This window comes from Corylus avellana, chromosome ca10 (assembly GCF_901000735.1).
Source record: "Corylus avellana chromosome ca10, CavTom2PMs-1.0".
NCBI lineage: Eukaryota > Viridiplantae > Streptophyta > Magnoliopsida > Fagales > Betulaceae > Corylus > Corylus avellana.
In genome coordinates, this window is record NC_081550.1 from 9,161,749 (window position 1) to 9,173,263 (window position 11,515).

Genomic DNA, 11,515 nt, shown 5'->3' on the forward strand with positions numbered 1-11,515 from the left:
ATGGTTGTCAATGAAATGTAAAGCCTTTGAAATCTGCATGACACTTTAGATATTGGTCTCTTAACCATCAAAATCAAACAACAATCCACATTAGTGCTCCTAACCATGGAGCAATAATCTCACAAATGATGGTACTGCTCATCCAATTTCCTATAGATTGTTTCTCTTGCTTTTTTCCTTACCCTATACAAAGAACTCACATTGACATCTACATTCTATTTGGCTTTCACCTTTTTCTGCAACACATCTATGGGCATGTTTGGCTGCTCTCTAAAAGAATCCATGCACTAATCATCAATCCAACTTGAGGTAACCAAATGATTTTGGTACTTCCTATTGCAGGTGTGTTTGGGCCTTAGGGATACTAACAAGAATGTCATCTCATTCTTCAACTGCCTCCGATATACCCTATACTTGCACCTTGGATCTTTGCAAACAATCACAATCCTCTTATTTTCATTTCTCTTGAATTTCAAATCCTTCCATCTAATAATATTGTATTGTCTCACAGCTTTTTTAAATTTAACTGCATTGTGAAATGTATTCCCTACAATCAATATCAGATTATTCATATCAGTAGAATCAAAAGGGACTCTTTTGGTTACATCCCTACGGGTTGAGTGCACTGTACTATCATCACCACTAGAATGTGGTGACCCTAGTTGATCACTATCATCCATGTGTATACTACCATCACTCTCTTCCCCACCCTCCCGAGCATCACCCTCCCCATTATTTCCAACAACATCCTCAATATCCTATTCTACCTCTTCAACAACCTTTTCAGCATTTCCAACCCCCTCATCAATGTCCTCATTTGGATGAGTATTATGCTCATCAGAATCAAGACAATCTATATCATCACTAAGAACTGAATCCCGAATGCATCCTTCCTAAACACAACTGCCCTCTCATACTCTGAATCCTCTTCTTCATCTCCGTCAACTACAACATCTATTACACTATAAGTTACCATATACAACACTACAAGATCATGATCTAAATATTTTGCCACCATTTTACTTACATTGTGGTCAGATGATAAAAGTCTTAACCTTTGGTGTAAAGGCAATCCTGGTAAGCTGTAATAAACAAGGTCCCCAAACCTATACTCATATATCCTACATATGTCCTATATATTAAAAAAAAATCAATTTGTTCCCATCATATGGGTCTTGATAATTACTAACATCACCCCCAACATAATTAATCATATATTGCTTGTTAAAAGTACCCCTATGGTGCACCTCAAACATCATAAAATGTGTACCCATCACGTATCCTGCCACATTCATTATATTAAAAGGTTTAATACCCTAAACAATTCTAACCACAAACAATTAATACAATGAGAAAGTTATAAATATACCAATGAGTAGACATTTGCATTAAACTTTTTTTGTCTTCATCAATCATTGTTGTAAAAACAACCCAATCATAACTGATGGCCAACAATTGGACGCAATCAAAGTGACTACTATTTTATCTTAGTTCATTTAATTACAAACACAACTTTTTAGAAAATTCTCCATCTTACCCCTATACTTAAACCAGCCACAAAACAACTAACAAAGTTTAAGTATTAATTTGCTACAATGATAACAAAACCAAATATAAATAGTACATTTTGCTGCACATTATGCATTGTGGTCCCGTTTTTTATAGCAGCAAAGGACTACATTATTCCTAAACCCTAAACAACAACTTCACAAAAAAAGTAAACCTTTTTGCCAATACACTAAGCACATTTGTCCCTTTTATGGTCAGCACCAAACATGAAATGTACAATGACAAGTAATGGAAGGGACCATTTGACCACTTTATTTAATTCATAAAACTCGTAGTGTTAATCATGTGTCCAACACAAGTCCAAGTTAGGGGACCACACTTAGATCAGAAAAACAACAACAACAATTGTAATGACCGATAAATTATTTAATGACTTTATTATGATTAAATAAAAATAAGTTAGATTTGTGTGGTAAAATAATATAAGATGCCAATTTCTTATATTGTGGGTCATAGTAAAAAGCCCATTTAATGAGAGAACTAAACTACTCATTTTGAGCCCAAGCATTAATGTCAAGTTTTGGCCCATTCTCCCACAAATTCATTTAAGCTAAAGGGGCATTTCTATAATTTCTGCATCACACCCTTATTCACTCCCTTGGCTCACGTGAACTACACATTGAGCTTACCTTCTTCCACATTTTTAGCTTCTCCTCGAGAAGAACCAACCCTTCCGAAAGTTTCCCCCATTTCTTCTCTTCTCTCATTTCTTCCTCTCCCACGTGAAGCATGAAGGTTGGCCATGGATTTTGAGATTTAAATAGTTAAGGCATAGCAAATAGTTAACTAAATAGTAAGTTCATTTCTCTCATTCTCTCCTCCTCATTTTCTCTTGCTATTCCATATGGGTTTGAGATTGTTAGAGTTGGGTTTTGAACTCAAAAATCACCCTTAAGAGGGTTGTACACGTTTTCCTTCATGGCTTAAAACTCATTGTTCTCACTCAAGCAACTTCACTCTCTTTCATATATGAACTAGGTTTGAGCATGGGCTTTGATTCAAAACCATTTTACTACCATTTCTAAGTACCGGGTTATGTTTGTTGGCATTCAAACATCCAATTTACCGATTGGACTAAGGTAATTTTGTAATCCCTAATTTTCCCTCTAAGTTAGGTCAATTTTTGGATATATGGCTAAATTCCTAAAATTGGCTTAGGGCTTTTTGTGTGTAGTGAATTGCTACACATTATTTAAGCATTGCGTTGTTAAATTAATGGAATGAAACTTTAATTTTGCCAAAAGGAAGAAAGAGCTAAGCTAATATCAAAAATACAGTTTGCAAAAGACCAAGAAGAAAAAACAGAAGGACCATTAATAACTAAAATAACATGGAGAGCATCTCATTCCACCGAGATAGGACCTACTCCCATAGAAGCAGCCAAATGAATCACCAAAAGGGCTGCATGAGCTTCACCTTGCAAAACATCCATGGAAATAAGTTTCTTGGTAACAACTGCAAAAATGGAACAATTTTCATCACTGATCATTGCTGCAACAACTGCAAAAGAGCCTCTCACCGCAACATCAAAATTCCCTTTTATCCAACCTGCTACTGGAGGTGTCCAAACGAAGGGAAGAGCAAGATCCCTCCAAGCATTATTGTGATGATTGAAAGTATTGGAGATTTGAAGAATCGCTAAACTTGGAGAAAGCTAGGTACCTTCATGAATCAACAGATTCCTAGCTCTCCAAATAAAGTCCATAGTAAGGGAAGCAAAGAGCTGGAATTTGCGCACATCAACCTTAGGAATAAAAGAGAGCTATCACCTAGTCCGAAATATGTCTGAAAGAAAAAGCCAACAGTGAGAGAGGTCGGGGGGAGCTTCTCCAAAGAATTCTACCCAAATGACAATCCAAGAAAGTATGAGAGAGTAATTCCACAAGCCCTTTACATAAAGGACACAGCCAAGCCTTTTGATCATCCGAAACCACAAACCATCCAATCTTATCTCTAGAATGCAAAATCTCCCAAGTCACCTTCCATAAGAGATGTTTTAACCTAGCTCGAGCTTTAGACCACAAAGGACCAACCAAGCTTCCAAGGAGAGAGGAGAGGGCCTGCCACCCATAATGAAAGGAAGATCATAAGCAGACTTTACAGAAAAAAAACCCTAGCACAAGAAGGAACCCACTTCCATTTATTAAAAGAAGGTTGAGAGGGCAAATAAATACTTAAAATATTCTGCACAGTGGGGCATCAAAGAGATCTTCTAAAAGATGAGAATTACAAACCTACCTACCTGGAATCATAAGATCAGCCACCATAAAAGCTTGAAAGTTCACCAAGTTAGCATTTGGAGTGGGTTTGAAATTAGGCTACAAGGGAATCCAAGGAGAATGTCAAACATCCACATTAACACCACAAGAAATACTAATACAAGCACCCTTTTCAACAATCCTCCGATTCTTAAGTAATCCTTTCCAAAGCCAAGAAGAAGAAGGAGTAGAAGGGGCATTCAAAAAAGAAACACTATTCTTTATATACTTGCCTCTAAGAGAGTCAACCCAAAAAAAAGACTGATTTGAAGTCATCTTCCAACCAAGCCTAGCAAGTAGTGAATTATTCAAAGGCTCCATAGAATGAATGCCCAAACCTCCTAATGCTTTAGGCATACAAATACTCTTCCAAGAAAGATGAGAGAGGCAATGCTTTTTATCTTGAGGGTAACCCCACCAAAATTTTCTTAGATTGGAATTGATAACTAAACATAAAGATTTATGAATAAAAAATAAGGACAAGAGATAAGTAGGGATAACATTAGCCATTGATTTCACCAAAGTAGTCCTTACTACCTCGGATAAAAGACGAGCTTTCCACCCTGTAATTTTGGCAAAAAATCTGTCTTTACACATAAAGAGAGGAATACAAAGGTATTTAGCTTGAGCTGGGATTTGAGCTAAGTTGAGAACCGTGTTTACAGAAGCCTTTGCATTAGGGCAACAATTTTTACTAAAGAAAACAGCAAACTTAGACATATTAATGCACTGTCCAGATCAAGAGGAATAAGTCTTGAGGCATTTCAGAATCACACCAGCTTCATTCTCATTAGCCCTAGATAAGATAATCACATCATCAGCAAATAATAAATGAGATATCGGAGGGCATGATTTGGTCATCCTAATACCATGAAGGAGACCTAAATTCTCTTCTCTTTCAATCAATCTAGAAAGAACTTCATAACCCAAAATAAACAAGAAAGGGGGGAAGAGGGTCTCCCTGCCGCAGCCCACGAGTAGGAAAAAACCTCCCAAAATAAGCACCATCCAACAAAATAGAGAAAGAGGAAGTAGTAATGCATTGTTGGATCCATTGTATCCAAACATGATGGAACCCAAGCAAATGTAAAATCTTCAACAAAAAAATTCAATTCCATGGAATCAAAAGCTTTGGCCATATCCAACTTAAGTGCCATAAGCCAACAATTTCCTTTTTTTCTGCTTCATGGTATGAAACACCTCATGGGCCAAAATAGTATTATCATGGATAGATCTACGTTTAAGAAAAGCCGATTGAGAAGGAGAAATAATCTTATGCAAAACCAGCTTGAATCTAGAGGAAAGGATCTTCGAGATAATCTTGTAGTTGAAATTTGTGAGATTAATGGGCTTGCATTGATGCACTGATTGAGGGTTATTGACCTTAGGAATAAGGGCTATATTCGTATGATTAAATTCCTTAAGCATATAACCCCCTAAAGAAAGATTAAACAAAGGAAATTGCACTAGACTTAGCAATAGGCCAATAGGATTTGTAGAACAATCCAGTCATACCATCTGGACCAGGAGCCTTATTAAGGCCTAAATCAGAAATGACCAAAAATATCTCAGCCTCATCAAGAATACCACATAGCATAACATTTTCCTCATCCAAAATCACCTTCTCAACCAAATTTGAGAAGCCATTATCTAGCATAGGATTAGTAGTAGAAAAAAGGGAACTAAAGTGATGAACTAGAAAAGTCCCTATATTCTCTCTACCACCAATATGAATGCCATCCAAAGACTTAATACTAGAAATGGAATTAAACCTGGGACGACTTACAGTGGAAGCATGAAATAATTTTGTATTAAGATCAATACAAGTCAGCCACAACTCCCTAGACTTCTGCCTCTAGAGAACTTCTTCCCTCAAAAGCTATTCTTGCAAGTCCTATTGTAATACTATCTCCCTAGCCGCACTAATGGAAGAATGAGGAGCAGATTGAATTGAGTTGATATCAAATATCAACAATTTAATCTTAGACTGAATTCGCCCAAAATGATGATGATTCCAAGACTTCAAAGCACACTTCGTATTCTTCCATTTTCTACTCAAAGCAAAAGCAAGAGAGCTTTCAACATCTTCCAACCAAGCATTAGCTACAACAGCATGGCTGGACTTATCCCTGGTCTAGAAAGCCTCAAACTGAAAAGGCTTAGGGATATTAATATAAGAACAAGAAGTGGAAATTAAAATAGGGATATGATCCAATTGAATAGCAAGAAAATGACTTATCAAGGAATTAGGAAGAAGATTAACCAATTATGATTTGCCAAACCCCTATCCAACCTTTCTCTAATATTATCTCTTCCGATCCTATGAATGCTCCAGGTAAACTTATTACCTACAAATCCAAGATCAATAAGTTCATTAAATTTTACAAAATCACCATGAGCTACAGAACCAAAAGCTTTACCACCACACTTCTCAAAAGAGGACAAAATAGAATTAAAATCCCCCAACAGCAGCCACACACCACCAAAAGAATTCCCAAAAAAAGCCAAATAACTCCTGGAATCAGCACGCCGTTGGCTAGTGCGAGGAGCATTTACACCAGAAAATAACCAAGGATTGTTTGGAGGATCCGAATACACTAGACAAGAAATACAATTCGTATCGATTCTTACCGGCTCAACTTCAACACCATCTTTCCTAGCAAAATAAATCCCACCTTGTAGACCCAAAGGAGGAACTTCCAACCAGCCAGAAAATCCAAAACCAAGCAAAGAAGCTTGAAAACGAGTAGAGGGAACCTTAGTTTCAGAAAGAAGAAGGAGATCAGGCCGATGAGCTCTGATCAGCGCCCTCAAAGCACGAATTGTTGGGCCACGGCCTAGACCACGACAATTCCAAGCAAGAACTTTCATTGGCCATACAACAGTCCATGTGTATCTCAATCTGGGTTAGCTGCTGGAATTCAGTGCACCGACCACTTCAATTCCCCAAAGTGAAAGCAGGGAATGTGTGTAAAAGAGAAAAAGAGAGAATCACAAAAAAAAAAATCATGGGGATTATTCCTGAAAGGAGGTGTAAGCAGCCCACATAGGAATGGTTGTAAAGAACTAGAAAACTAAGAGGAAAACCATATCTAGAAAAAGAAGGTTTAGAGGTTGGGTAACAAGAGAGAAACCCAAAAACTTCCACACAAGGCGGAGAAAATCTCACAGGGAGATGGATAGGCCTCACAAGGAGGTGGGTATGCCTCACAAGGAGGTGGTTGATCGCCAGAGCAAGAAGCTAGGGTAGCACTTCCAATGCTTTGCCTTCACTTTTGCTTTGTTATGTAATGAATGCTTTTAGAAAAATAGACTCATGTTGAAGCAAAACATAAGCTCTAAGAAACCAAAAGCCACAGCCATGGCCATCAATATTGGGAAAGCCCTTTCAAGATATCTAGCAATACTACACGTTGGTGAAAAATTGGGCAAACCCTAATTTATCACTACTTATTTATGCACAAATAAGTTGGCAGACCTCAACTACACTTGCAAGTCCATAAAAATAAAAAAAATAAAAACGCTTGCATTACTCAGCAAAGAGCTTCAAATATTGTATCATTTGTCTATGAAGAAAAATGTTTAGGAACTCAAAGATGATGTAACGCCTCACTCCAACGACACAATCCGCTTTTGGCTTTTTTGAACCAGACTTTCTAGAAGGTCACTCAGTTTGGTATTCCTTTCGCATAAACACGCATAGTTGTGAAGTTTTGATAGGTTCATGGTCACCACAACTTTAAAACGCGTTGTGTAAACTGTTAAAAATTGTTCAAGTATACATATAAATACATCATCATACCTAGGTGATGTGGGACAAGGATAACCACTCTATCAAGCTTGTCATGGAGTTTGGGGGTGAGCTTTTAGACATTATCAAGGATTAGGAGGCCAATGAGTCAGAGGGTCATTTCTCAAAGAGCATTGCTGCAAGGGTATATTTGGTAATCATGAACAAGGTGCATGTAATCCAATTAATCTCCTTTTCCTCTCGATGGCCACATTTCTTGGTATGATTTTTTTATCACATCTTATAAAACAACTATTAAATTTGTGAATTTATATGCACCCTACTTAAGTTAATGGTGAACACCACAAATCTAATAGTTGATCCATTGAATTTGTATAAGAATATGGGTCAAATATAGAAAACTTATTGACCCATAGTATTTCTCCTCTCAAATCATCCTATATTCAACTTCAAGTTCATTATTGAAATAAGCATTTGTTTTTCAGAGACTTCACTTCCCCAATTAACCTACTCTCATTTTCTTGCAAGCGAGAAGTCACAACCAATTTGGGCAAGCCATTTCAAGATATGTAGTAGTACTAAACGCTAAGTGCAAAATTGGGTGAAACCCAATTTATCTTTTCACGAGCCTCAACTACACTTGCAAGTCCATAAAGAAGTACATGTGTAACACCGTACCCCATACTTTTAAAGCAAATTCGTAAGTGTAAATATATAATTTCACAAGTGACATTACTTCATAAGAGATAATAGATCTTGGAGTGAATTTTTTTTTTTTTTTTGCTTTTAAAAAAGTAGCCTTCACATAACATTGCAAAGCCGCTGTATGAAACTCTATTTAAATAATATCAACATTATGTAATATAATATGCAGATTACATCTTAAATACACTCTAGTGCGTTAAATAAACATAAGTATCATTGGCAACACATAAGCAAACATACTTAAGAGTAACTATACAATACAAGAAAAAATAAACATAAGTCATATAATACTTAACCAAGGAAGTAGTTACATATCAAAAGAACATAGCTAGAACATCAATTTAAGGCAAAAGTATACAATAGATCGTTTCATCCATCGCTACCAAAACTGGAAAATAGGGTCATCGCTCTCTTCTTCCAAACCTACAACATTATCTATAAAGTGTGAAGTTACTACATTTATATAGGCAAATAAGTGAGTCTACTATTTCAATAAGTATAAAAGTCACTGGTTTATAAAAGTATCCTTAATGCCCGTTATGCAATTATCAACACATTCATATGCAATGTAACAACAATCTTATAAACATAAAGCATTATTGATTTATATACTCTCGTTTTAGGGCCATCAAATCCATGTTCATCTTACGGCTATTTATCTCCCCCACCTTATATGACACTGGCAATTACAACTTTCCAGTCTACATGTAGCTATAACATTTTAACTTTTTATTATTATTATTTTTCGAGTTTAGTAATTATAACTTTCTAGTTTTTTACCAACACATTCTTTACAAATGGTGCCTTTAGCTGAACCCACAACATCCATCATAGGTCGTTACAACTAACTTTATTAACAACTTTCCAACTTGCTTTTTCTATAAAAAAGATCCCCGAAATTGTGAAAATAACTTGCTTTGGATTGCTGTTAAGAATAGAGTTCTTTTTATTGGTATGTTAAGTATTTGGTTTCTATTATTAAAATGTTGAGTGAATTCATAAGTACACATTACCAAATTCACCCCCAAAAGAAAATATCCATGTATTTGTCTCCTAATTCACTCTCAGTTCTAGACTTGTATCCTACCTACATGCTAATCGTCCATGCCTCAATTACACTTCCTTCAATTAATTAGCAAAAAAAAAATCTGTACTTAAAAGATTTGAAATCCATGAAACAAAATAACTTCTAGAAATAACACCAATACAGATTCCACTCTCCAAACTAAGCATATGATTTCTCGATAATTTTCTATCCGAATTATTACAAAGAATCCTTACGAGATACCCACTCACTCCAATAGATGAGCCGATTACCTATGATTTGTTGAGGTAAGTGAATCCATACAATCTTTCTGACATCAATTCAACAACAAAATTGCTATGATTTCTATCCATAGCATTTGTTATTCGAATTACTAATGATAACTACCTTCCTATAATATTACACCTCATGAGACTCCCAACGGTATTCCATACCATCTTGGCATCCTGCCACCTATCCCCATCCGCCAACCTCTTATACAAATAGCTCTCAAACGTCATGCGCTGCACGTACTCATCCCCACACAGCTCCACCAGAGCTTCCCTAGACGCGTTGCTACCGTAGAAAACCCTCTGCAGCAGGTCCATAAACCTAAAGGTGCTAATGTACTTCGCGTCCCATACTCTCAGGTACTCCCTCTTCAAATCACCCTCGTTGATCATTCTCTCCCCGCCTTCAGATGCGTTGACTATTGCTTCCCCGCACATCCTCCCTGATTTCGCCGCAAAATAAATCCCTTCGCCCGCGCACTTCGTCACGTACCCCGCCGCGTCGCCCACAAGCGCCACGCGCCCCCGGACCCTTATCGGACGCGGATGCTCCGGTATCGGGTGGGCCTCCACTTTGATCACCTTCCCACCGTTGATTTTAGGCTTCACCCGCTCCCTGATCGCTCTCTGGAACAGCTTTATGTCCTGCTTCGCGCACACCGTACCCGTGCCCACTGCCACGTGGTCACATTTGGGAAATACCCACGCGTAGAAATCGGGCGAGACGTCGCTCCCCACGTACATCTCGGCCAGATTCTCGTAGTACTCCATTTTCTCGTCCGGCAGTTTGATCCTCTCCTGAAACGCGATGGCGCATGAGTAGCTCCCGGCGTGGATGGACTTGGCGACTCGGCTGTTGGCACCGTCGGCGCCGATCACGACGTCCACGGCCAGAGAACGGCGCGAGTTGTTAGCCGTGTAGTGCACGACGTACGGCGCGGCGGGAGTGGTGGGGACCTCGAGGTCCGTGACGAGGGCCGAGACGAGGTTGGCGCCGCGGGACTCGGCGCGGGAGCGGAGGAAGGAATCGAGTACTTCGCGGCGCAGCATGGCGATGAACTCGTCGGGCCTGAGGGTCTTGCCGAAGTCCACGCAGAGATTGGAGGGGGAGAAGATCCGCATGCGGGTGACGTGGCGGTCGATGAGGGGGGAGGGGATGTCGAACTCGCTGAGCATGCAGAGCGGAATGGCACCGCCGCACGGCTTGGCGGTAGAAGGTGGGCTCCGCTCGAAGAGGAACGTCTCCACGCCACCCGCCGCCAGTGCCTCTGCCGCGGAGGATCCGGCCGGGCCTCCGCCTATGACCGCGGCGCGGAGCTTGCGGCCGGGGAGGGGCGGGTTGGTGGACTTGGATGCCTTGATGGCGATGAGAAAGCGAGAGTGGGTTCTAGTCTTGGTGCGGAGGGGAAGATTGAATGTGGTGCTGGTGTGAAATGGGTGGGTTAGCGACGCCATTGGATTGGGGGGTGGTTGGTTTCAGAGGTTTAGGGTTTGATAACGAGAAAGCAATGCAGATGGCGAACTGCAGAGGAGAGGGAGATGGCTTTAGTAAAGTAAAGAGTAAAGACTGTAAAGTGGTGGGTTCATGACTGGATGCATTTGAATATTATTTTATTTAGTTCTTTGTTTTCGATCAGACAACTTTAAAGAAGATGCCCATTTTCCTGTTTTTAAATTTGTTATTTTATTATTTTTCGCACTTCTCGCGTTCAAGGACAAGATGGGAGCCTATCGTAGAGGCCCGAGGGAGTTGAGATTTTCGGCAGCCTACATCCCAGCTTCTGCCAAATTCTAACGTGGCCAAATTTGTTTTCTTCCGTTTTTTTTTTTTTCACAACGTCAGATGTTTTGGGCTTTTTATTTTTTTAATCGAAGAAGGGAAATATTAATACTAAATTTAAAGTATTAGTATTAAATT

The 11,515-nt window shown here is 39.0% G+C and overlaps 1 protein-coding gene across 1 annotated transcript; it reads right to left on the reverse strand.

Annotated features, from left to right (window-relative positions):
- Positions 1–9,492: 9,492 nt before the first annotated feature.
- On the reverse strand, positions 9,493–11,251 carry LOC132164172 (geranylgeranyl diphosphate reductase, chloroplastic-like). Its single transcript, XM_059574609.1, has one exon. It carries the CDS (start codon positions 11,050–11,052, stop codon positions 9,712–9,714), a length of 1,341 nt encoding a protein of 446 aa, XP_059430592.1. The 5' UTR covers positions 11,053–11,251; the 3' UTR covers positions 9,493–9,711.
- Positions 11,252–11,515: the final 264 nt, after the last annotated feature.